At 43.7% G+C, this 27,504-nt stretch overlaps 1 protein-coding gene across 4 annotated transcripts in view; it reads left to right on the forward strand.

Annotated features, from left to right (window-relative positions):
* The window catches only part of agrn (agrin), a 286,862-nt gene that overhangs the window by 235,252 nt on the left and 24,106 nt on the right, over positions 1-27,504 (forward strand). For all 4 annotated transcript variants that reach the window (XM_030732751.1, XM_030732752.1, XM_030732753.1 and 1 more), the window contains 14 exons: positions 1,015-1,134; positions 1,681-1,845; positions 3,190-3,333; positions 5,095-5,219; positions 5,338-5,443; positions 9,609-10,028; positions 12,254-12,379; positions 16,645-16,772; positions 19,462-19,576; positions 20,082-20,201; positions 20,397-20,762; positions 22,178-22,370; positions 23,867-24,082; positions 26,711-26,940. In XM_030732751.1, coding sequence (XP_030588611.1) covers positions 1,015-1,134; positions 1,681-1,845; positions 3,190-3,333; positions 5,095-5,219; positions 5,338-5,443; positions 9,609-10,028; positions 12,254-12,379; positions 16,645-16,772; positions 19,462-19,576; positions 20,082-20,201; positions 20,397-20,762; positions 22,178-22,370; positions 23,867-24,082; positions 26,711-26,940 — 2,574 coding nt within the window. The remainder of the gene's footprint in view (positions 1-1,014; positions 1,135-1,680; positions 1,846-3,189; positions 3,334-5,094; positions 5,220-5,337; positions 5,444-9,608; positions 10,029-12,253; positions 12,380-16,644; positions 16,773-19,461; positions 19,577-20,081; positions 20,202-20,396; positions 20,763-22,177; positions 22,371-23,866; positions 24,083-26,710; positions 26,941-27,504) is intronic.

Below are 27,504 nucleotides of genomic sequence, written 5' to 3' on the forward strand. Positions count from 1 at the left end.
TAGCCGAATGGAGCACTGAAAAGTGGCAAGTTAAATGAACTGTGTCCAGAGCCCATCTCTGGAGTGGGAAAGCACTGGAAAAAGAGCGCGCCGAGTCATCACCATTAGGCTGAGGCTCATATCCACACCAGTAACAGTGTGATTTATGGCCCCTGTATCTCCAGCCTCCAAACTCCAAATGAGCAACACTAGAAGGGATGACGGGGAGGGGAATAGAGAGACACACACAGAAAACGAAGGGAAAGATTTCCCTTTTCTATCTGCAACTTTACTTTTCACTCCAAAATCTGGAGAAAATTTGAACAATGATGTTTTTTTGCTTCGGCCATTAAACAAATCCTATTTTCCTCCCACTGACTGGTTTGTTGTTCTCTTCCAATTTCTGGAGAAGCGCCAGCTTCAGGAATGCATTTGTTTTTATTTTGTTGAATGTAGCTCTGTATTCAGTGCTGTCACACTACTTTGGCTGCTGGTGCATCCTTAGACAAAGGAGCTCTCCACACAGTGTGCGCAGGCAGAAACTGCTTGGCACATTCCTTCACATTATGCAGCAGGCCTTTTTTGTTTTGTTTTGTTTTGTTTTTTTCTTTCTTTTTTTTTTTCTTTTTTTGAAGGTTGTAGGGCAGCGGTGCAATTTCGTAATATTAGACAAGAACAAATGAAGAGTACATGCCTTCTAGTAGGTGGTAAATGTCAGCTGCTGCACATTCACCAGAAATGCCATTGTTTGTTTTCACTGGAGGTAATAGCATCATTTTCCCCCTGATTTTGAGCCATTGTGGAGAAAGTAGCAAATAGAATTGTTATCTTGAAGCCGACTGCCAGCCTCTCCACCTCTGCCCCTCAAGCCAATCTCATTGTTGGCAAAAAGTTACATGTTGTTCAGAGATTGTGTTGTCTAATTCCTCTCTACCACCACCAAACCCTACAGCAATCACTCAAATGTTGGTGTTCTTCTTTCTCTCCTTGTTCCATCTTCCATCTCCCCTCCCCTTTCCCTTCCTACCTCATCAGCAATTTCAGCCATATCTCTGCCGGAGCTGACGGTTTCCAAACATTGCAGCCTGTCTGTGTACGGCTGCTGCTCAGACAATGTGACGGCCGCCTTAGGAGTCGGACAGGCTGGATGTCCCAGTGAGTCCTATTCTGTGTCCCACTTTGACCCATCAGCGTGTCACGAGTTTGTTGTGTGCACTCAAAAAAAAAAAAAAAAATTGTAGATTGTATCGGGCTGCTGCAGCAGCATATGGGCCTCATTGTCCTTGACTACAATTACAGTAGCAAAGTTGCAGAGCCGAAAACGTTTCATCTTAATCCAAGGAATAATTATGATAATTCTGCGCTGTATCAACAGAAGAATCTCTTCATCTGATGATCTTGACAGTTGATAGCACGCAGATGGAAGAGAAAAGGCTGCATCGAGCGGTTAGCCAGGGGATGCACTATGGATGAAGAAAATGCAGACACAGAAATAAGGATACGCAGAGATTTAGAAAAGAGGAAAATCACCTCAGCACACTTTATCCACCTTTTTATTTGTGGAATAAAGTTTATCCAACATTTGAGCCTAGCATAAATCTTTAATACAGAGTATCCATCATAGTAAGCAGTATCCAACTCTTGTAAGCTACATGAATCTGTAAACAACAGCACTGTATCATAGTAATGTTTTCCCCTCAGGTACCTGTCAGTGTAATGTCTATGGTTCCTACAAGAGGACATGTGACCCAACCACTGGGCAGTGCTCCTGTAAGCCGGGTGTTGGGGGGCAGAAGTGTGACCGCTGTGAGCCGGGATTCTGGAATTTCCGCGGCATCGTGACAGAGAACATGAGTGGCTGCACGCGTAAGGAAGTCCTTCTTTGTATCTGATCAACTGTGCAAATGTGTTTTATTTTGCTGACAGTCACTGTATGTATCTATGCTACTTTTTAATCCTTACATCTTCTCTCCATAAATGATCTGTGCACACATAAAAAAATGTAAAATTCACACACAGTGTTGCAATGCAAAGAGTTTTTATTTGGTTTTCAGAAATCCTGAAACAGTGAAATAGTTGCTCTAGATCAGGGATGTCAAAGTCATTTTAGTTCACACAGCCAACTCTGATCTCCAGCGGGTCTTGTCAGCGACTCTCTCCCCACATCTCTGCGGACATGATTCCCACCCCCTGCTCTAGATAGTCCATCAATATTTCTGTGGGCGCTTTTCTTCTGATCTACTTCCCATTTAAAGCCATTAATTTTTTCCCCCTGAGTAAAAGCAGTGTTACAGTTTTTTTCCCCCATTGTATTGGGAAGAAACCCAAAACCTGCATCTCAAAATCTTTGGCAAACAAATCCAAATCTGCATGGTTAGAGTCCACTCTGGGTAAGTGAGAAACATATTTCTCAAGATAACAATCATAGCTCAACAATACATTTCTCACTGAATTAATAACAGTGCCTCTGAGCTATAAAATGAATATCCATAAAATCTAGGCAGTCAGATTCCATTTTCTTCTAATTACAGTACCTTTATTTATAATAGATCTTAACTACTTGATGATAGTTTTGTAGAAAGAAGTCTTTCTGTGTCCTTTAGACCTGTCAATGCTGTACTGAAGGAACCATTCTCATTTGTATTCGAGTAAAGAACGGGGTCAGGACCCCTTGTTTGTCTTGGTGTAATGCAATATGGTGACTAGCTCGTATACTGCCGTTGAGGTATCATAGGACATAGCTCCCCAAGTCACAGAGCATTTTCAGTCAACAGCAGGAAGCCTGCAGGTGCCTCACCCGTGGCCTGACCTTAACAAGGTTTACCCAAAGCAAGCAGACAGCACACCACACGCCAATACCACGTTCAGCAGGAGAGGAGTAGAAAACAACACACGTCATTGATTCCAGGAACATAATGGACTTGATGTCCTTCCCCAGTGTTGTTTTCTTGAGTTTCTCTTACGTACTCATTCTCCTCCTTGTCCTTCTGCTGTGGCCCCTAGGGCTGGCTGAACTATTGCCAACCCTTGACTCTGAGATAAAGATGTATCTCAAGCAAAACTACACAGGCTAAGATTGCTTCAAGCACAGTTTGTACTGACTATAAACCAAGCTATTCTTATCCCTCTTCCTGCCATCGTCACTAATTGACTGACCTTTTTTCTCATCAATCTTTCCCTTCTTTTTCTCCCTCCACCTCTCCACGGCAGCATGCAACTGCGACGCTACGGGCTCAGTCCGGGATGATTGCGAGCAGATGTCGGGTCTGTGTTCTTGCAAGACGGGAGTGAAGGGCATGAAGTGCAACGTGTGTCCAGATGGCAGTAAAATGGGCATGAATGGCTGCGACAAAGGTAATAAGAAAGAGTACCATGTGGGTGGAGCATTTAGAAAACAAACACACACACACACATTTTTCTCCTTCGTCCCAGCTTCCTTCTATCATTCCAAAGTGGTTGTCTGTCACTTATCTGATTTATGGATCAGCCTCAAAGCAGCCATTTCTTTCTTCATCGGCTCTTCGCATCCATCAGGGTTATTGGCAAAGAAGGATATGGCTGCAAGAGAGCTAATCAATAGTGATTAGGAAAATACTCAAGTGTACAAATGGCATGTGGACAACACATTTCCCATTGATATTTTATTTTCTCGACAACATGCTCAATTGTAATGATTCACTGTTCTTGAATGTGTAGTTTTATACCTCTGTTTAAGGACTATTGATTACTTTTGATTAATAATGAAAACAGCCCCTGTGATTGTACAAGCTGGAAAGCCAGTTGAAGGAAAGGTTAGTTCCTGCTGTGGGGGCCTGCAGCTCCTTGATTAAGATGCACCATCACATATCGACTGGAAGTCAAACGCTTAATGAAGCCAGCAGTCCCAGCACAGTGGTGGGGCTCTTTGCCGCACACCCTGCCAGATAAAAAGGACGAGGTACTAGGAGGGTGCAGCACATAAAAGCGGGAGCTAAAGAGTGGGGGGGTACTCTAAGCCTCTGGGATGAAACAATGCAAAGACCCCACACTCACAGCCCGGTGGGTGGATGGTGGACTCCCTGCAGCAGCTCCTGCTGCGGCAGCTTCAAGGCTTCAGACGAGCTTTAGGGAAGATCTGAGGAGATAGCTTGAGTGCACACCTTTATGCCCCTCAGAAGATTTTTTTTTTTTTTTTTTTTGGTGCAGTTTTGGAAAGATGCTGCGAATGCCATGAATAATTGAGACTCAGCAAATTTGGGAATTCTATTGACATTGCTATAGTGTTAGTGTAAAGATACTAAAAACAAGCCACTCGCTTAGAAGAGAAAAACTTGGAGAACCATTAAATATGGTCTTTCAGCTCAGCCCATTCGCATTATAAAATCACCCAGAGTGGAGCAACAGTGTTATAACAGTGTTATAAGACTGTGGCTCTGTGCTAAAAAAGCACACTAGCACAAATATGGCTTGAATCCCTTCATGACCTGATCCCAGCATATATATCAGAACTCACCTGTACTCTGAAGGGAAACATCAGCATCAACTTTTAAATTACTTTTATTTCACTTCTTAAGTATTGTGTTAAACTGTATTTTATTCTTTAATGGATCTTTTATCGGCAGAACTTTTGCTAACTTAGTAAAGGTATACAAAAGTTGAAAAATTCAGACACAGGAAATTGCCATGGTTTCAGAAACCCAAACACAGAACATGGGAGAGCAGGGTCAAAAATCTGAATCCTTAATCCATCAGCAAACCAGCTGATGGAAAGGCAATGGGTAAAGCCTAGCAAAGATATTAAATGTGCAAATACGATTAGAACAACACCAGGAACAAATAACAAGGAACACAAAGGTGGTAATACACAAAACTAAATACAAGGGAAGGCAAACATGAACTTGATGAATGGCTGAAAGGCTTGACCACCATATGGTCCTGATAAATCTCTGGGAACAGGGATTACATGATTATATGTGAGTATAACAGAAAAAAGGTGGGACACTGAACAAATGGCGGAAATAACACTGACAGGAACGAACGAGGATTACACAATAAAGCAGGAAATCACTAAAAATAGTGTATGTTGTTGTGAGACTTTACAGAATGTAAAGCAGTGTAAACCTGTTCCTACCACAGGTCCTGAAGCCCCGACTTCATGTAAAGAGTTGGTGTGTAACTTCGGAGCTACTTGCATTGAGGTGAATGGCCAGGCCCACTGTGAGTGTCCCTCACCTGACTGCGATCTGAAAAACAAAACCAAGGTGGGTCTTTCAAAACTGTCTAAAGAAATAAGTAGTTTGAATGGAAACACATTGTTTGAGTTGCCTGTAGGGAGTTAACGTGTTCTCCCATCGCTCCGTCTCTGTCACTGTGGAGCAGGTGTGCGGCTCAGATGGGGTGACCTATGCCGACCAGTGCCAGCTGAGGACCATAGCCTGTAGGCAGGACAAGGACATCACAGTGCAATACTTTAGACAGTGCACAGGTGAGCCCCGTCGAAACCTCCGTGCATAACGAGACACACGGATGGCCAACTGTTGTCAGTCCCTGATCAAAAAGATAATGAGCGGTGCCGAGGGCCTCAAATTAACCCCCTCCTGCTGTTTCTCCTCCTATCCGTCTCTGAGTCAGAAAGTAAGGTCACGGCATTGTGAGAGCACATTTATCTTAAAATAAATGGTTCTGCATACATTTCAGCAGCTGTGCTTATTTCTTATTAGGATAATTCAAGTACTGAAAAGTATATAATAAGAGCATCTTGCATGCATCGTGTTCAATAACAGTTTTGTATATAGAACAACCCTGTCTCTCCCCCTAGTTTTAAACTGCCTGGTGAGGATGAAAGCATGTGCCAGACTACAGGGATCTTAGAATTAAGAAAGATGGAGATTTTTTTTTTTTTTTTGGCGTTTTAAAACCCCAAAAAGAAAAACAAGTTTGACTGGAGTCTGTGCCTTGCAAACCCACAAGATAGCAATGACACTTCCTCTTTGCTTTCCAGTCGCTTTGTTGGGATTTGGCTTCGTCTTCAAACCCCCCTGTTGGGGAATACATCAATCCCTTCGCAGCTTGATGCTGCCAGGAACACGATGCTGCTGAAGTATGATTGCACATGTAGAATACATGTGTACACAGGAAAAGGTACAGCTCTTGCCCTCTGGCCCACATGCTGATGGACATTGCTTGGATCGGTGTAATAGGCACTGGGACCTTTGCCAAGGCCACAGCTTTCATGTACAGTGAAGTGGTCTCGGCGACTGCCAGCTTGCGTCACAGCAGAATTCCAGAGACGCTGCCGGCAAGAGCAGGAGGAAGAGGAATGCCAGCTGTGAAGTTGTGGCTATGAGCCACTGCCAGGTGTCTTACATTTTTGGGTAGAAACATTTTCATTCACCTCATCGCTTAGTGGATCAAGTGACCACATATAGAGACATGAGTCCCTTTTACCTGTCTCACTTTAGTGGTCTTCATCAGCCTCAAATTAGAGTAGACCAGATAGGAGTAAGGGAGTAGGTTGATCTGCAGTTGCAGGTACACAGATAAAAAAATAAAATTAAAAAAAAAATATGCTCAGCAAGGAATTGACAAGGCTTTGATAAGTCCCTGAACATCTGGTAATTACAAATTCAGTGCCGTGGGTTACCAGCAAAAGGAGCCAAAATCCAGTCTGGTCTCACATTCCTCTGTTGCCTGGCAATAGAGATGTGGGTTGTGTGTAATCCCTCACCTAGCATTTCTGCATATACAGAAGGCACGAAGATGCCTCACAGCGGACTCTTTCTCTATCAAACCCTCGGGGGATGAACAGACAGGCGAGCGCTCGGGCCCCACCGGCAGCCACGGAGGATCTTTTAATTTCTTCTCCCGGATGCGGTCGCACCGCGGGTTGCTGTTCTGGCGCCGCTGTGGGCTCGGGAGTTAGATCTCGAGCTCATTTCACGTGTGGCTGGGTGCGAATTAGCATTTGCTCTGCCTCCACCCCTCACCACGCCGAAGCCATGCCTGCCCTCCCTCCCACTGTTTACATGCAGTGCCTCCAGACGCCCGGCCTCAGCGCTGTGGCATGCTAATGCTCGCCGAGCTGCTCTGCGGTTTGACAGGAGAGCAATGCCAAGGGCTGCTATAAATGAGTGAATATTGATCTTTTTTAACATCATTGATCTGTTGCAATTTTTTTATTATACAATGGAGTGTGACTGCTGCTGCACAGTCTGCCACTAATGGGCAGGCTGAGGAAAAAAAAAAATTACAAGCCTGCAGAAAAAGCTCCTCAATTCATTCTGCCTGTGACAGAGAACTGTGATGTTACCGAGCTCGCTCTGAAGTCTCCAAGCAGCCGCGGAGCAAGGCGAGGAGTGTTCCCGGCTTCTTTGCTGTGTCTCAGCAAAAGATGAAGCGATAACTGAGGGATCCAGCAAAGAAAAAAAAAAAAAAGATGCATGAACTACTGTACCAAGCACCAGAGGGAGGGCATTTGTACTGGTGAGCAAATTCTGGCAGTGGGAGGAAATGGCCACCATGTTGGCAATGACCTGCCTCTCCCATATGGTGTTATTACCTGTAAGTTTGTAGCAAATTGGCAACGAATGCAAGCATATGGCACAGGCAGCCCTCTGCCTGCATGTTAGTCAGGGTTCTGCTGCATTCTCCTCCATGTCCTGCTATTTTCTGTCATTATTCAATCCCTCGTTCAGTTCGCCTTGCCATATTCTCCTGCTGCTGCTTTGTTAACCTGTATTTTCCATCTGATTTAAACCCTTTCTCTGTTAGACTCCTTTCCCCTATCATTTCTCCTCCTTGCCTCTGTGGCTCCCTTGTCTTTCTCCTTCAGCTTCCTGTATCCAAATTCTTCCTCTTCACTGAGGGTGGCTGACTCCACAAACAATCTTAATAACCACCTTTCAACAATAAGTACACAGCTGAAGCACAGCGAGATGACTATGATTTATTTTGCTCTCTACTCCGTGACATTACTGTCCAGTGCTCGACTGGGAGGAAATAAAGCACAAAAAAAAAGGCAAATGGACTGTTAAACCTGATTAAGAGAAGCGTCAACTGGAGAGACTGTGCTGCCAGTCTTTCTCTGCTTTTTCCCACGTGCGCTCCTTTCTTTGCCTTATCCCACGTCACCGAGCTTGCTCCTCGAGATATGCGCACACACCCAAACACACATTAGGCCCTTTCCAGGGAACAAGCCACTTGACGCTAAGCTTGGCACAAGACTGACAGGTGTAGCCAAGAGGAAATGCAATGCACGCCACCTTTCTTGGTGATAGCATCGCTCCTCTATGCACTCCAAATCTCTCTATTTACAAATATCTTCTGAGTTTTAAGCTGACAATCTGTGTGTCTCCCAGGCTTTCTGCCGTCTCAGTAGGTATCACATTTCACACCTCGGTGAATAATTGCCGATCAACTAAGCGATTATAGCGGTGTAATTAAGTCCTACACATAATGTTAGGTGAATCCTAATGAGACGCAAGTCTATGGTATAGGTTTTTATTTTTTAATCTTCTGTTCATTTAACCTGCTCGTTAACACACATCTGTGCTCGTGGGACGTAAGGAAGCAAAGAAATAATGACAATATTGTCATGCCTGCTTGCCACAGCTAGATCTGAAGTGTTCACTTACGTAGCATCTCGCTGCCAACTCGCTTGTCTCCCGCAGGAGTTTTTGTCCTATTTATCTCTCTTTTATCGCCAACAGTTTGTCCTTTTGCACCAGAGCTTTTTGCATTGGTAATGATGGGCTCTACAGAGAGGCTCTTCTCGCTCCCTCATTTAGAAGAATTCTTTTTGGGGTTTTTTTTTTTTTTTTTTTTTTTTTGCTGTGTTTGTGTGTGTTTGCGTGCGTCCGTTGACAGCAGTGTGTTTGTGGTGGCGTTGACGGATGCTCGTTCTCTGTGCGAGCAGCGCGCTTTGAAGCCAGAGTTAAAGTCTGCTTTTTTTTTTTTTTGCCCCATTTCTATCAATCATTCATCACCAGAGGCACTGGCTGTTGGTGATTAAAGCTGCGCTACTGGAGGGCAGCGTTTGAATATGGATATATAATTCATAGGCATTGGCACAACAACACACAGACATGCATATTGTGCACACAAATGCACGCCATATGTGTACAAACGCAAGCACAAATACTCTCAACACAATGCACTGACACCAACTGGAGTAGTTTAACCCGGTTTGGGAAACATAACTCGTCTGCAGGCGGAGTGCACGTGCCCGAATGCGGTGTGTCATCTGTTGGCATATTCCATATTCACTCTTAAGGCCTCTGAAACAAAGCTTTCTGGCATCTCATCCATCGCAGGGTTTTAAATCACAGGTTATTTTTACGAGCCTGCCTGTATATGTGTGTGAGAAAATGTTTTATGTAATTACTTAATGACACTGGTGAGCATCTGGGAGATGGGTTAGAAGATTTGAAAGGCCATAATCACTCACTGAATGCAGAGGTAAAAAAGGTATTGTCAGCACTGGGTTGTAATAATCATTAAGTGATTTTTGTCCTGCTTTGTTGGTTAATTGTGTTTTTATTTCCTCTGGTGTGATGTTTTTGAGATTTTACTGGACTTAAGTGAAACAAGGTCAAACATTTCCATGCTCAGTCATTCATCCATTCCTTGCTTCCTCCCCTTCCCTCCACCAGAAACCATCTCTGAGCCAGCAGATCGGCCCACCCCCAACCCCCCCGCCACCACCCCAAGCTCAGCCTTTGCCGCCACCATCACCACTGCCGCCCCCTTCCATCCTAACATGGTGCACGGCGTCCCGCCTCCAATGATCGAGACCTTCGAGCAACCTGCGGCCACCACCCCCTTTTCATCCCCTTCCCACAACAGCGCGCAAGCGAACAAGTACAGCTCCATCCACACCCAACCTCAAACGCTGCAGCCCACCCCAACCGCTGGCGCCGCCACCTCCTCATCCTCTCGCAGCAGTCCTACCCCAACTGCTGCCGCATCCTCCTTCGAGGGCTCAGGTAGCGGGGATCCGAGTGGGGACGACCAGAACGAAGAAGAGGGCAGTGGCATCCCGGCAGAGGCCAGTGGGGCAGACGAGCCTGTCGGTAAATCCCTGGTCTTTCACTTCATTATCCATAAAGCTTTGAGGGTGTGTGTGTGTTGGGGTGGGGGGGGGGTGGGGCGTAAAGAAAGGGGTTGGTCGAACTCATAGTCTTCTCTTAGCTCACATCATAATACATTCATGCCATCATCTGTTAATTGAAAATGAAAAATAGGCACAGGCTTACGTATTTGTATGCAAATTGCTTTTGAGGAGACAAATGTCACAGGCAGGCAGGCGGGGAAGAGAAATCTTTGTCAACAGGTGCTGTTAGTGTCATTTCCACTTGCATAAGATGTATATCTCAATTTCAGACAGAAAAGAATGTATTTGCATGGTTCACTGTTGCTACATCACCCATGCTTTTTTTTTTCCTCCCATTCCACCAGCTCTCAACAGCTAGCAAAACAAACCCAAGCTCTGTAAAATACACTCTAGATGAAACTGCTGGCCCGCATCTCAGGATCTCTGGAGCCTGACTTGACAGGCTGATGTGACTGGGAGGTTGAGGTGTGAGCATGTGAGGCAGCATACCTTGTCACATGACTAGTCTCAAATCTTTCTCGACATGCCTTCCTGGGTGCCGCGGTTGCCGGGCCTCCGCTCGGACAACGAGGGACGACTGAGACTTTTCAATCAGTCCTCTTTTTTTTTATTATTTTTCTGACGTTGCCTTCCATCCGTCTATCCACCTCACCTGACAGCTTGCGGTAACAGGATAAGATTGATGGAACGGCGAGGTCCCAATGTGCTCTTCCTCAGCTCTTCCTCCTCCCCCTCCCCTCTTGTTCCTTCTCCCCGAGTTTTAGATTTATTCTCTTGTCAGAGGCTGACCAGAGTGCTCGGTGACGCAAGGAGCATGTAGCCTGTCGGCAAAGGAGACCTGCTGTCTTGTGACTGTGTGTGTGTGTGTGTGTGTGTGTGTTTGTGTGTGTGCGTGCATGTATATGAATGTGTACCCAAGCGTGCCTGGATGTTTTTTTTGCATTGCGAGAGCGTGTTCAAGTAGTAACACGTCAGTTCTTGAGAGTTGATTAGACAATTTTTACTGTGCAGTTTTGTATATTGAAGAACTGAACTAATCTGTTTCTTCATCTGTTTTGTGTGTGTGTGTGTGTGTGTGTGTGTGTATGTGTATGTGTGTGTTAGTCTTATCTCCTGTTCCTCATGTCACTGAGTTTGTTCAATTCAGAGTGCACATGTCATTGTCTGAGTATACAAATGTGAGTAGGTCAGAGGTGCATATTTGCACATTTTTCTGTTTATACTTTTCTGAATTCTGAAACAAATCTGTGTGTGTGTGTGTGTGTGTGTGTGTGTGTGTGTGTGTGTGTGTGTGTGTGTTTATTTGACAGCTCACATGGCTCCCATAGGAGTCATGCAGACCCTTGTCATTGTGCACTGCCCTATTTCCCCCACCGGCACCCTCCTCTTCACCTCGGCTTCTGCAAATGTGCAGACCACATGCCAACAGATGCCCCATAAACCCCAGCCCCACCCCCCTTCCTCCCTCCTTCCACATCCCATGACCGCATGTCCTTGAGAAGGACGTCCCTCGCCTCTGACGTGTTTATGGCTTGTTTAGCCGCTAGCTGTTTGCCTCAACGATTATTTCTAATCTCTCTGCGGCCATAAAGTGCACTGCCTCGACCAAGACAACTCCCCCTTCGCCAACACCATCATTAGAGTGGACCGAAGCTCGCTGCTGTTATATACACTCTCATCCTTCAGATAGAGAAGGCCTAGCCACTTTTATGCCTTTAATGTCCCAAGATAGCCAGATATACAGTGACAGTAACACAAACATGAGTGTATGTTTTTTTGTCCTTGAAGGTAACTGTCATCCAATCTGCAGCGAGCAGTTATCACATCCTTCCATCATTAAAGGTGCTCCATGTGTGAGATGACTGGAAACACTGCCCATTAAGTGTTCTCTGCCTGACAAAAGGAGTTCCAAGTGTGCAATCACTTCCGAAGAAAATGCCATATAATCACTCCTGACAGATGCCTTTATTAGCGTCCAATCACTGGTCAGCACACTAAAAACACGCAAATGTGTGTAAGACACAAAAGAAAATTGGAATCGTAAGTTTTGACCTCGGAATCACTCCTGGTGTTCAGTGCCTAAAAATCGTAGCTCTCTTCTGGGTTTCCTATATAAGCTGGCTTGGGTTCGTGGCTTTTCTGAAGCTTCATGAACTATTATGAATCTCTGTGTATCACCCTCAGGTCCCACAGTAGCAAGTACCACTGTACCCACGATTGAGGACAGGTCGTCCTGCGACAACACAGAGTTCGGCTGCTGCCCTGACGGCAAGACACCATCCAGTACTCCAGAGGGCGCCAACTGTCCCTGTAAGTCAAACGCACCTTTCGAAAAGATTTTCTTTACACGCTAATCACCTAAATATTTTCCTGTCCTGTGTCTTCTGTCTGTTGCTGTTGTTTCGCTAGCTCCTGTAGTTGTTGCTTTGAGTCACAGAAGCTGAGGCTCTGTTCATATGGAGGGTGCCTTTCATGGGTCTTTTGAGAAAAGTAATTGGCTTTCTCTCCAAGAGTGAGATGAGAAGACTGATACTGCTCTCATGCCTGTGCATTAAGTATGGAGCTGGAGCCAGGAGGTGATTAGCTTAGAGTAAAGGCTGGAAGCAGAAGAGAACAGCTAACGCATCTCTCTCCAAAGCTCACCAGTGAACGCTTTGTGTCACCTTATTTAACAAGCACACAAACTCAAATGTGATGACGACAGTTTCACAGGGACTTGTTTGCAGTTTCTTCTTCCTCCAAACTAATCGTGTCCCAGCTTCACCTCCATATTTGAATGCAGGAAGAAAAAAAAACAAGAATTTTCCAGCTGTAGCCTGTGCCTCCGTTTGCATCGTCTTGCACTGTGTTGCCCCAGACTTCAGTAATTGATCTGCTGTCTTGGGCTTGAGAAAATGTTTGTTTGTTAAAATGCTAAAAATACTGTCACAATGGAGAATTGATCAGCTTGTGTCCAGACAGTTATCCACACAACATATTGTTAAGCAATGCTCTCGCAATTTTTGTTATTACGAAAATTAAAGTGACCCTCAGCTAACTTTGCTTACTTATGAAACAGAATCAGGATCATTTTTGACATGACTAGACATAAAATGCAAGAAATCAACTTGCTTTTTTGTGGCACTACTTTCCATCTATTTCAGTTTAGATCATTAATATGCCAGAATATGAAAACTAAACATAATATTGTTTTTGTGTTTTTAAGCATAATATGCAGTATTTTTTTTAGATAAAAATAATCCTCCCTAATCTTCACTTATGACATATTACAAGTGTGTGGTGATGTATTTATCTGCAGAGACCCTGCCCCTCTGCATGGGTTTTCTTCTAATGTTGCTGTGTCCAGAAGGTTTTTGGGATACAAAAAGCGTGTGTAGCATAGCCTGCAGCCAATAATATGAGGGTATGAGGGCGGAACTCATAAAAACATGGTGACCAGGTTGCACTGCTGCCTCCATCTCTCTCCTCTGCTCTCTGTTTGGGTAAGAGATGTATAAAGAGCTGCAGCTCAACAGTATTGCACAAAACCCAGCAATGTGGCACCCTCCCACATGGAGGAAAGTGTGCATGTGTTGCGGTATTTGCGCCATAAAGCAATCGGAACATATTAGCCCTGACTCTAAGCCTGCCCCCCATCCTCATTGTCATTATCTGGCTCGTGCGACCACTGCTGCTCTCTGTTGAGTCGGATACAGAAACCAATTTTCAGTGTTGTGTTTTGAAACGTTAAGCACCATTTGCTGCATATTATACCTTTAATGTTGACTTTACAAATAGGAATATCGGATCATTTGGCTTAATCGTGCAGAACAGGTGGTGTTTTTTTTTTTTTCTATGTTGCAGTGTTTTTATGAATCACTTCCATCATATGTAAATGAGCTTATTGACAGGTGGCAGGAAATAAAGTGGAAAAAAAACACAAACAGTGAAACCATTAGTCTGACCCTGGTAATCCATTTTGATGAATTCGACAACACTTTGCAGTCTCACCCTGATATTACTCATACCCCGACAGACACTCACTGAGTTTCCTTTCCTCTTGTTTTGCTCGAGATTCTTGAATGATGTTTGGCCGCCGTGCGTTGCTTTATCAGGAACCATCAGTGCTCTTGCCTTTTCTCTCCTCTTTCACCAGCTTTTCTCTTCTTTTATTCACACCCTTGCGCATTCCTCTCTTTATCAGTCTTTCTGATAAAGAGAGGAATGCTTCTGAGCCGTGTGTCACATTTTTTTTTTCTCTCTCTCTCAAACCAGTCAGTTTCAATCCAGTCTTGCATCAGTTCATTTCTCTCTGGAGTTGAGTGGCGAGAGAGCCCAGAGACTAGAAGAGGCCGACGAGCGCTGTTGTACCAATCAGTGACTTCTGCCACACTCAGTTCATAAAGATAAAGGGCTTCTCTCTCTCTCCCTTCATCCCTCGGTTGAAATCTGCTGTCTGTTTGTCCTAGCTGTGCTAGTCTGACTGATTGTGAAAAGAGGGATTCACTCTGGTTCCCAGGGGAGCTTCAGGTCATGACTTGAAAGAGCTCGGGCCACAAATTAGTGCATAGAGTTGCATTTCTACCGTGCTGAAGGTCCCTAAGCCTTCCAATAAACCAGCAGAGTTTATTGCCACACAGTCTACAACACGACCTGAAGCTATGAGGCCACCTTTGGCCGTCCAAAGCCCTATGCCATTTATTTCTTTCACAGAATTTACAGTCAAACTGGGGTGAAACATGAAAGGTTCTGTTGAAGTTGAACCTTGTGACATTTAGCCTCAAATCCAGGCTATGACAGAAACAGGTTTGAGCTACAAGAGAACTGTTATAACAAATCTGCTAAAGCCTGTAAATATTTATCCCGGCTAACAATGACGGCACACCAACGATCGATACTTCATTCAGCTCAAGTGTTATTACCAATAAAACCCGGCTGCGTGATAAGCTGATCAATACGCTGGATTTCTTTTTTTTCTCCTGTGAAGGGCTCAGCCAATCTTCCACTCATTAGAAGTGAAATGACACATCCCTCTGCCTCGTGCATCGGCTGCAATCCCATTGTACGACACAGGTTATTGATATCTGCCCGGCGGCCTCACAGTGAAAAAAAAAAAATTGTTCATTGTTGACATTGCATTTTTATCAAGACGTCAAATGTTGAAAATGCTCAAGGTGTAGTGCAGTCCACATTTACATGCTTAAAGAGATGTATGAAAGTGTATTCACAGTGGATGTCAGACCGTGGCTGTAGATTGCATTGGGTATATTTTCCTGTAAAGTGTTATATAAAAAAAATTACTCTCAGTTCTGCATATGTTAAATTTAATAGCATCGGAAATAATTGCCAAATGCTCATGTGAACGTTAAAGGCACATTGGGCTCCAGATACTGTAAACTCTTCCATATGCCTGGGGAAGTCTGACATATCCATTACATTTTACAGTTCACTAGAATCAGATAGCCAAATAGCTCTGTCTGTCTTTTTATCACTCTCTTTCCCTCTCTTTACGTCCGTCACGGCAGTGGTCTGGAAAATCACTCTTTCTGATGTTTGTCTTCTTTGCAGATTAAAAGTCAGATCTCGCTCATCCCCCTCTCTTTTCTTTCTTTACCCCCTCCCCGTCGGCCAGCCTGTGCCCATTTGCCTCTATTTTATGGCCACCGTCACATGTGAATCGATGTGTGCTGCCCGTGAAAGTACTGTAAAGACGAGGGGAGAAGGGGGAGCTGAGGCGGGGCGAGAGGGCGGTGTGTGTCGGTAGTGTCTGCTGTCCTTTTCATGCAATTTTAACCAGGCTGTGTCAGTCATTGGTCTGCTGGCATTAAGGAGACAATTATGACTATCTTTCACGATAATCATACAAGTGCTCTTCCCGTTCTCTCTGGCTTTGCTCAGGCAGGGGCAACCATGATTGATTTGGCCAATTTGTTCTGCTGATTATGAGCGGCATGCAAACCCGGCATCGGCGCCTCGCAAAAGTTCCTCCGTTCTCCACCACACGCATAAACACCCTCGACTTTCAGCTTCATTTCGCACTGCACCTCTCTGCCGGTAGTACCAAGAAACCATATAGAGAGTTGATAGATGTGGGACACCATAACTCGCAAGGTCACACAGGGAGGCTTTCTCTTTGCTGAGGAAGGCACCGTTCTGAGTGCCTGTGGGTTGTGTTCACTTTAGTGTGTGTTGTTGTTTCCTTCATGTGTTTGTCTGTCTTTCTAACGTGTTGTCTTTTTACCCAGCCCTCCATGGCACAGCCATCTTTTGGGACGAGTCTCGGTCTGGTAAAACTGGCCCATTTTTCCACCTTCTGTTCCTTTCTTCTCTCATATTTCACAGTCCACCTGTTCCACCACCACAACTTCCACCACCTCTACAGCCACCTTTAATGGCCAAACTCCAGACCTTTTCTAAAGCCCCAGACGATCAGCAACACACTCAACTAACCCCTCCTTGTCAAACACACACAAACACACAATCCATCACTAACCCAAAACTGGCACTACTCTGAAACGAGCGGGAAGGCAGCGGGAAATGAGTGAAGGAAGAAGGCTCGAGCTACAGCCTTTCACTGTCTTCTCTTCTTCTTCCAGCCACCATGAAGTTCAGTGGTTTCCTGCACCTGGACCAGGTGGAGGGCCAGGAGATTTTCTACACACCTGAGATGGAGGACCCCAAGTCGGAGCTGTTTGGAGAGACTGCACGCAGCATAGAGGGTGCTGTAAGTGGCTGAATTTTCTGTAATATAATATGATTGCAAAAAATCTAAATGAATAGATCAAAGAATTCATGCCTTACATCGTTCTGCTTTTTTTTTTAGCTTTCAGCATATTTGTTGAAGCTCAAAACAAAGCTGAAAGTACTGTTGAATGTCCTCAAGTCCTGTTCTGTTTTCTGCTGCCCTCAAGTGTCAAAAAGGTGTCAAAAAAGCATAATTAAAACCTCTTTGATCCAATTGACTCAAATGGCAGTTACCACTGTGTCCATTGGGGAAACTTGGAGAGTAACGCTACAAATTTTTCTTAGTATTCCCAAGAATGTCCTTGTCAAGAGTGGAAAGCTTCTCAGAAAACATTCAAAGTATCATGACACACTAAAACTCCTCCCGAGAGCCAGACTAATCAGATTCTTTCAGCTCCTTCAGGCAGGTTTCATCGCACGTTTTACAGACTTGACACCCCTGAAGTAGCTGAGTAATATTCTGCCACACTGAGCTGGAGTGATTTCGCTGCTCTGACATCTGATAGAAAAACAACAATGATAAAAAAGAAGAAGAAAAAAACACATATGCTGGCTGCAGTCAGAGAGGAGCATACATCATATCTGAGGGAGACAACATGGTCTATCTGATATTTGATTTTTAATAAAAGGAGAATATTGGAAATCTCTTATAATCTGCGATCTGTAGACATGAATATGTAAAGTAATTGAATAACATTTTCAGATGTACCTACCTGACACAGGTGGGTACATCTGAAGATATTAGTACTCAGCCCATTCTCTTTATATATATATATATATATATATATATATATATATATATATATATATATACACAGAGAAGTATTATCAACTTTCAAAGAATGTGGCCTAGATAAACAGACCAAAAAGAATCTTCAAGCTTTATAAGACCACTGTATAAAATAAATAAATAACAGCTTTCTGCAGACTTGTTTAAAGAATAATTTGTCAGTTCCTTGCCAAACACTTCACAGAATTTGAAAAGCAGCTTTTCATGTGAGATTAATTATGATTTTTCAGCTATTTGAAAACTCGAGTCCTTATTCTGGATATGAGTCTCATAACTTTGGATGGTCACGATGCCAGTTGCTGTTAGAAAGCCAAAACCGAGGCGGGCACAGAGCCTGTACAGTAATCAGTGCTTGGCTCCCGTCAACACCGTGGTTGAATTTCCGTACTGTCCATTTTCTATGTTGAGCTCAGACCTTTGAACAAATGTCTCTGTTGTCAAGCCAGGGCCCTGCTCCTCTGATGAAATGGGAACTTTGCGTGTGCGTGTGTGTGTGTGTGTATACAGTACACATGTACCAGCTGTTGAATTAGTGTCACTATGCCCCACTGGGACCTAATCTGCTACCTCACAGCGATTTGCGTGCGTGTGTGCACGCGCGCGCGTTCATTAACACTATCGGCCCGTGTGTCTCTGAAGCCTGGTGTGCCACTTGACGCCAGCCACCCCCTATTCATCTTCCAGCGCACACACTGAGCACATGCCGAGCGTACACACTATAGGAAGGAAACGAATCAGCCTGCCGTTCATTTCGCTGACAGCACGGCGACCTGTCGTCATTTGCAGGTAAATTAGTGCATGGAAGGGAAAGAGAAGGAGGGGAAAGAAATATCAGGTGGTTCTGAAGACCTTGGGTCCACAGGAGAGTTTGCCCACTGTGACTAAGCCAGTTTTGGAGGATTTTATTTTTCTGCTTTGCTGTCACACCTCAGCCCACAAATTAGAGGCATTTAATGCATGAAGGAAATCATCTTTAACAAAGCAAATTCTCAAACTGAGCAAAGTCCACTGAACATCGTTGTCACTTGGCAGCTTTTTGCACTGGCTCTCACCTCATTATTGTCTGAAGACTTGCTGATAGACAGCGTGGTTAAAATGTACAGGAAATAGGTCTTTTATATAAATATGTGGGGTGGAGCTATTTAAAAACATTATTTTCTGAACAGTGATTTGCTTTAGAACATGGACGGCGTTCACTGGAAACCGCAGAAGTGGCCGTTCGAAGGCCGCCGCAGTAAACTGGGTTAGTGAGTCCTGTGGCTCCTCTGATACTTAACCAGCATCTGAAATGAGAGCAATGCAGAGGGTTTTCCCAATTGTTTCCCGTCTCTTTCATAGACTGAGTGTGTGAATGGGATTAATTGACAAACTAAACTAGTACGTGCAACTTTTTTTTAAGTTCTAGCTTGATTTTAAGATGACATACTGGCCCAGATTTTAGGTTAAAGGCAGCGTCAGTACTTATAACTGTTAAAATATCACAGTTGGCTTATTAAAAAAAATAAAAAAACACTTCAGTCAAACCTTACAGAGAGCTCTTCAGGCGGTTACAATGTGCACACAGCAACGAGCATCAGTAGCAAAACCAATCAGAATGTCAGGGTAGCACGGCATTTATCTTAGCTCCTCCTGAAAACTTGTTCCTATAATTAATGCCACGGCAGCAGCTAAATGTCAATTTGTGCACCCACACCCGATGGGTTTCTTCCCTGCACCCCAATTTGAGAGGCAGCTTCTTTCTTCCTCACAGATAGGGTACAGTCTTCTGGAATTGGACTCGCTGCTATGATAGCGTGGAACTCATTACCAGCCTCATTTATCATCTCCTCTGTCTGTCCATTCTCTCCTCCCACTCACTCTCTCTCTCTCTTTTCCTCAGCTCAATGAGCTGTTCAGGAAGTCGGAGGTGCACAAAGATTTTATGAGCGTTCGTGTACATGACCTGAGACCCAGCAACTCCATCCTGGCATTTTTCGACGCTCACTTCAAACCAGGTGAGAGATGCTTAAGAAGAGCAAAAAAATGGATTGAATGTTCTCTAAATATCATCATGATTATGGTCTGATGTAGGATACTTAGAATACTTTTGGTCTTGGATCTTTGATGATGTGCTGCAACTGCTCCTTTAAACTCTGTTTTGTACCACACAGAACACCAGCTTCCTCCTCCGCGCCTTTCTTTTTTTAATTCTGTATTTTTATGAGCATCGTTTAGTGTCCTTGATACCCGTCGCGTGGGGAATCGGGTGCTGTTATGTGCCGCTCCTCCATGGCTTGTAAAGCAAACATCTGCAGCGAACATTATGAGACCGATTCATCTGGAAAAAAGCCGGACAATCAACGGCTAGAGGACAAGTGGTCCACGGAGACCTTCCAACTGTCATACATAGGGCTGTTTGATATATCCATTTTAACATTTAAGGAGCTCGAGTCCTGTATTTACTTTGGAGTGCTCATTAGGGGCCTTGGTTTGAGTGTTTGTACGCCTTGTTTGTTGTAGATACGAGATACGCCGTGGATGACATTGTAGGAGCGCTGGTGAAACAGTTAAAGGCCTCCAAAGACACCGGCATCTCTGTGAAGAAGCCAGAGGATGAGAATATTCACTTCGACAATAATGGTAATACAGTGTGGACTTAACAGGAGCGTGTAGGGATTAATAAAATTGAAAGGGAGTTTTAAGTTATTCATGAGGTGGTTTATCAAAGGTTTTACAGGTCTTGAACAGAAAGTCTCAGAACCGCAGGCTCAACATACTTTAATGTCCTTTTTTTCTTTTTCCAAATCCCATTGTTCTTCCCGGCTCTGTTGACAGGCCTGCCCTTCGGCCCCATCTTCACCACCCCAGCATCGGTCACCACAGCTGTTCCCACCACAGCCACTCCCACCACCTCAACCAGGCCGTCTTCAGCTTCCCCCTACGTCACCCGTCGCCTGCCAGGCACTACCCGCAGGCCCTTCAACGGCAAACATAAATTAGCACTGGTTACCTCGATTCTCACCCCAACTGCCCTGCCTCCAGCCACTACTGTCGCCCACTTCACAACCAAGCCTTACCACAAGGCACTACAGAAGCCCTGCGACTCCCACCCCTGCCTCCACGGCGGCACCTGCGAGGAAGACGGCACTGACTTCAGCTGCAAGTGCCCTGCCGGCCGAGGAGGGTCTGTGTGCGAGAAGGGTGGGTCAGCCAGAGATTGTTCATTTTCTTTAGGAACTATGTCTTTTGCCATGTTTATTATTGCTCTTAAATCAAAAGTTCCAAAGTCTGAGCTGATTTCAGACTCATCTAAGAAAATGAGTTCAAACAGACTTTCCCTGTAATTTGCTACTTTGCAATTAGCAATTTCAAAGAACCCACCAAAGGCTAACAGTTACAGAGATTTTGTAGCAGCTAAGTGGGTTTTAGACACTCCACTTTCCATTGTGCCAATCATGCCTTTTAGCTGTTTTATAATCACTGCTAACCACATCCTCAAGTGCTTTTATGTATTTATAAAGTAAGAGAAACACACCATTATAATTTTTTAAAAAAATTAAATATTAGAGAAATGCTTGATCAAATAAAACATTTATTTTAACGGCGGAAAATAAAATGTATCCCCCGCGTTATGCTTTAGTTTGGTCTAACTGTAGTTTGTGCAAGGTGACACCTTAATTGGCAGTGGGAGTAATGACTTTCAGTTAGCTTTAAAATATGTAAATGAAATGTTATGTGGTCACAGATGTGGATTTATTGGATCGTATAAAGCTCAACGGTTTATCAGCAAGCAATCGCACCGCTGTACAGTTTTATGCTCAGTGCTGAAGCAAAAAAAAAAAAAAACGTGGAAATAAAGAGCTGAAGTGTGATTGAGTCTCTTCTCGGTTGCTGCGCTTCGAGTTCATCTCAAGCAATTCAGACAGGTCCAACATCTCAGAAATGAGCGACCACTGAGCCGTGCACCAAAGGCAACACAAAATCCAGCCAAGACCAAAGAGAAAATCATAATCCAAGGAGAACTTTTAGAGAAGCGCAACTTCTCTCTTTCTTCCCTCTTACCCTACTTTGGGATTTTCAGGAATGAGGAGCGACCTCGTGCAGCTGCATCTTAAGATAATTGACACTAATTGCTTTGATGGGGATTAGCTGGTGAGAATCAGTGTGTATCTTTGAGTTAGAGTGCTTAAATGAAATCATGCACACACACACACACAAACTGCACGCCAGCCTCCCCCAGATCAATCAAGTCATTAGAAACGCGAGCGCTCATCAGCTGCCGTTCTCCTCAGAGAGACGGACAGAAAGGCAGATGGACGGAGAGAAAAGGAGCCCAGGAGAGAAAACGCATAATAATAATCAGAATTGTCAAGTGGATAAAAAAAAAAACAAAGGTTTCCTGTGTGTGTCTTTCTCAACCTTCTGCTTTTGATAAACCTGTTTTTCATAAAAGCATCAATCCTAAAATAAACAGAAAGGCTTATTTTTTTATGGCAAGCTCGTCGCACATCACCACCGCTCACACTTAATTATGTGCATTAAACTTCTATTACGCCGTGATTAAGCAAATCGCATAATAATGACGAGAATGGCTGGTTGTCTTCTTTCCTCCACAGTGATAAAATACTACATCCCATCATTTGGAGGCCAGTCCTACTTGGCCTTCCAGACCATGAGCGCGTACCACACTGTCCGCATTGCTATGGAGTTCAGAGCCTCCGAGATGAACGGCATCCTGCTCTACAACGGCCAGGATCGCAAGAAGGACTTCATCTCTCTGGCTCTGGTCAACGGGAGGGTGGAGCTCAGGTGAGCATCGGCTGATTTACCTTGTCAGCTACTGATTCAGATTTTTTTGTCGTTGTTGTTTTTTTGTTTTTTTAAATGGAATTCAGTAGGCTTTTAACCTTCCAGTCCATCCTGGCAAAATTAGACGAAATTTTAATGATCCGCACTGTGAAACAGGGTCATTGCAGCAGCAGCTGACAACAGATGCAGATAAGAATAAAACAAAGAGACAGCACTAAAGATAATGAGGCAAATAATTACAGTGAGTGAATGTGTTGAAAACGGCAGCACTGGGGGGGAAAGAAAGAAAAAGCCACATTCACATGATTACAGGTGGAGGGGAGTATATGCTCAGAAACATAAGCTTTTACGTATTATCTTTAATCACACATATGAAACAAGAAATCAAAGCTGCATTTACAAACGTGGTGTTTGTATTTACAGATGAATCGAATGAGACAGATGCATTCAGAAATTACAACTACATGCTTTAAATTGCACCGACTGTGCACGTAGCAGTCGGGTTTGAAGTGATAAAAGTGCGTTTTTGTACATATAGTCAACATTGGTAAAATGTAAAAATTGGTGTTGTGCCCCTTTAAGACATACACTGTAGCTGGATGTGAGCAAAATATCTAGTATTAAATTTTAGACTGAAGCTGACAGTAACTGAAGTCTTATCTGCTCTTTTGAAAGAGGACACTTTTCTTGCCAGAAACCTGCACAAACACTAAGTATTAATCTCTTCTCTGTGGTGGAGCTGTATGAATAAAAAATCATTTGGGTAAGGCAACGTCTTCAGAAGAGACAAAAATGAGGTAATTAGGAATGCTGTGCTGCATCTGTTTCGGACCTTTTATTCCCAACATTGTCAGCTTTCCTTGTCTTTTTGGTTCTCATAATTCACCCTGACCCCTGGAAGGTCTTTCAGTTTCTCCCAACCTGGCCAGGTTAGATTGCTCTATTCAGAGTAAAATCAATAGCAAACTAAAGGAGATCATTAGTCACTTGTGCTTTCAAATTGAGCTCTGCCTCAATTCCAGAAATACAGCTGTGAGATTACCACCCACAGCTCCACAAATCCAAGATGTGGGGAGAAGAACTAATTATTTGTGGCAGATAATTGCTCTCAGGTTGTGATAATACTACCATATGTGTGGGTGCACATACGCGACGGCTCTTTTCTGCGATGATACGGCCTTTTTCGCAACAAAACCTCATTAGAAAAGAGGTTGAATTAAAAATGAGGATGTGAGAGACAATTTTTTAAGTGAGTTACTGCTTCATTCCAGTCGCATGCTCCAGTTTGGAATTCCAAATGAGAGCTCTTGTACCTTCTTTCTTTCCTCCATCTCTGTCTTATTGAGCAATATGAGCAGATTTCCTCTAGTCATTAGGAGCTGTTTAATAAAGAACAAGAATATTCTTGGCTGGTGAAGTATAAAAGTCCACAGAAATATTTTCACATAAAGTTGACTGAGTAAGTGTCTAACTTGTTCTCTATCATCCCTTTTCAGGTTCAACACAGGTTCAGGCACAGGCACAGCCCTCAGCAAAGTCCAAGTCAGTCAAGGCCGCTGGCATCAGCTGGTGGTGACTCGCAACCGCCGGAACGCCATGCTCAGCGTGGACGGCGAAACACACATCGAGGGCGAGAGCCCACGGGGCACAGATGGACTCAACCTCGATACCAACCTGTTCATCGGAGGAGTGCCTGAGGACATCAAGCAAGAGTAAGACCTTCCATTTACAGTTACAGTTACAGCATTGTGGTGTTAAGCACTGCAAGCAGTGCGGCAGACAGAAAGTCCATCATCTGTGGATTATTTTAATATTTCATTCTGCAGCTAATTCCAATCTCGTTTCCTGTTTATGTTAATTTTGCTGATTCTTCCATTTTTATTCAGCGGAAACATAACCACTGTTAATCCCACTTCAGTGGCCCGTAACCTAGTTTGGGTCCTTTGAGGGAAAAATTAGCCATGTGCAGCTTTTTGATAAATTGACTATATTTGTATTCATTTCATACCTTCCATTAAGTCATATGCAGATAGTTGCCTAGAGTGGTTTCATACAGTGTGGCACAATCTTCAATTTTTTTTCCCAGCTGCTATTTGCTCATTCAGTGGTCTTACTAGAACTGTACTACAGTACAGAGGAGGAGGGGCACAATATAAGAATATTTAAAGAGAAAAAAAAGCTTTGTAAATGCTCCAATGACAATATCTATCTGGTTGCAGCACAGCAGGTAGGAGGACTGGACTAAAGTGTTGCACATACTTTTATAGATGAGCTGTTAGAACCAGTAACCACACAGCAAGCCGTATAATAACATTTAAAATGCTCCAAACGGCACCAGACACAGTTCAGTTCAGTGACTTAAATTAGTTTAGGTAAACCATGCAGACAGCTACTGGCTGGCTAATAATGTAAGCTGTAAGCCTTAATAAAAACTTAAATGGATGAGAAAAAAAAAGAAAAAAGATGTTCTCCCACACAGTGGCAATGGAGAGAGAAATTGGCTATAGAGCCCATAACTGTGTTTTTGTACCAGACTGTAAGCATGTTTAATTCTGTTGTAAAGTTGGGAATTTTAACAAGGGAATCTGTGGAGGATTAACTCGCTTTTGGAGCCAGCATCAGGTGGCAGTTTGAGTTTTGAGCCGCAGAGGTTGCCGCTAGCTGAGGACATGGACAGTAGGCATCAAGTCACACTGTCCACTGAGTTGTTAGCTGCTGGCGGGTGGACTCTGTCCCCTGCTCCATGCTGCTAATCTTGTTTCATCTGACACTGTGTTGCTGTCCTCGTGGATGTTTTGTTTCTCAGTTTATCCCACTACCTTGTCACAGCTGATTAAGTCTACAGTAATTGTTCTTTATTTGTGCTTTTGTACTAAAAAAAGAAAAGAGACAAAACACACTGGTCAAATTCTAGAACAAATCTGAATAACCGAGAGCGTCTTTATTTCATATTTTCTATAGATTTACCATTACTGTACAGTACAACCCCAATTCCAAAAAAGTTGAATAAATCTCATAAACCTGCACTTTTATTCACAATAAAATATAGAAAGCATATCAAATGTTTTAAGTGCGGCATTTTAGTATCTGCTAAAAAATCTTAGCTCTTTTTAATTTTGATGGCAGCAACACATCTCAGACAGGGGCAACAACGGGCTGGAGAAGTAAGTGGTACTAAAAAGAAACAGCTGGAGGAACAAATTTGCAACAAATTAGGTTAATTGGCAACAGGTCAGTAACAGATTGAGTATAAAAAGAGCATCTAAGAAAGGCCGAGTTCAGAGAAAGACTAAGAAAACTGCTCTGTGGTCAGACGAATTGAAATTTGAAATGCTTTTTGAGAAATATGGACACTGCATCCTCAGACTAAACAGGAGAGAGACTATCCAGCTTGCTGTCAGTGCTCAGTTCAAAAGCTTTCATCTCTGATGGTATGGGGGGGGTTGATGGCTATGGAATTGGCAACTTGCACATCTGGAAATCCACCATCAATGCTGAGAAGTACACGCAGGTCTTAGAGCAACATATGCTCCCATCTAGATGATGTCTTTTCAGGGAAGGTCTTACATATTTCAGCAAGACAATGCTAAACGGCACACTGCACCCATTACAACAGCATGGCTTCATAATAGAAGAGTCCAGATTTTTCACCAATTGAAAACATTTGTAGCATCATGACACGAAAAATGCGATAAAGAGGAAAACATTCCTCTCCCAAAAGTTCAGCAGCTGCTCTCCTCATTTCCCAGATGTTTACAGGCTGTTGTTAAAAGATGGATGCTACGCAGTGTTGTATTTTAAGAAATATTGTACATTGGTGTTTAACGTCAATCGCTACCCCTTCCTTATTCATTGGCAAATTTGACCCACAGCCGGATTAGTTTCACTTCCAACACGTCACATATTGAATAAGTTAAACATTCAGCAGCGGCGCTCTGTAGGCCAGCAGGTGTCTTATTATTATTTACATTTTACACAGTGTCCCAACTTTTCTGGAATAGGAGTTGTAACACCAACATTATTGTGAATTATTTTTGGCAACAGTAATTGTGTGATATGATATTGTGGGAACCCTGCTACAAAAGTCAGTGTCAATGCAGTGTTATCTGTAATTAACCAGTTAATGAGATTTTGATCAGAATTCATTGGATGTTCAAATGAATCTGAAAAAGAACAGTTCTTCTTCAAGCTGTTCCTCTTTTAGGAACTATGTTGGGGTACTCTGCTGCATTAAATGCATCAATGATACTTCCCAGAATCTGGCATTTCTTTAATGTATATTCGGTTTAATTAAGTCAGATTTAGTGTAACTTGCTTTTTTTTTTTTCCTCCGTGTTCAGTGTAAGGGAGAGGACAGGTGTGGCAGTCGGTCTGGTGGGCTGCATCCGCATGTTAGATGTCAACAACCGGATACTCAACCTGCAGGAGAATGGGGGCGACAGTCTGTACGGCAGCGGAGTGGGCGAATGCGGCAACAACCCCTGCCAGCCAAATCCCTGCAAGAATGGCGGTGCATGCCAGGTCAAGGAGGCTGAGATGTTCCACTGCAAGTGCACCAAAGGATTCTGGGGTAAGATGCTGAGAAGGGGGAAAAAAAAAAAGGGGTGCCTTTCAGCAGATTTTCCTAATAGTTATGTACAGTCATGGAGTTCTGAGAAGTTAATTCCAGTATAAGTGCAGGGAAGGAAGTAGAAAATATGCCTTATTCATATGTAATTTTCAAACTTTCCTAACACCTTGTAGTTAAAATTCTGTTAATACATCTCAGTGTTGCCTTCTCCACAGGGATTCGCTGTGGTCATGCCTGACTCACAAATCCTAAGTAAGCTTGACAGGCTAATTTGACAGTGTAACTCATGCCCCCAGCAGCAGCGCTGGAAGACATTTTGTAAACACCAACACCATCAAATCTGTGTGTCCAACATAGAAATGAGAGTTTAAATGTTGACGCAGTGCAAGGAACATGAAAATCTTTGAACAAATTCTCCGAGATTGGCCTTTGGCCTATCTCTGCTTCCGCTATTCCCTCCCTCTTCTTTTTCCTCCCTCCAGCAGATGGCAACTAACAAGCAGCAGAGAGAGAGAGTATAGTTAAGAGCAGACACCAGCGGGGCCTAGCCAAGCGTGCCCCTCG

The sequence above is a fragment of the Archocentrus centrarchus genome, chromosome 7 (assembly GCF_007364275.1).
Source record: "Archocentrus centrarchus isolate MPI-CPG fArcCen1 chromosome 7, fArcCen1, whole genome shotgun sequence".
NCBI lineage: Eukaryota > Metazoa > Chordata > Actinopteri > Cichliformes > Cichlidae > Archocentrus > Archocentrus centrarchus.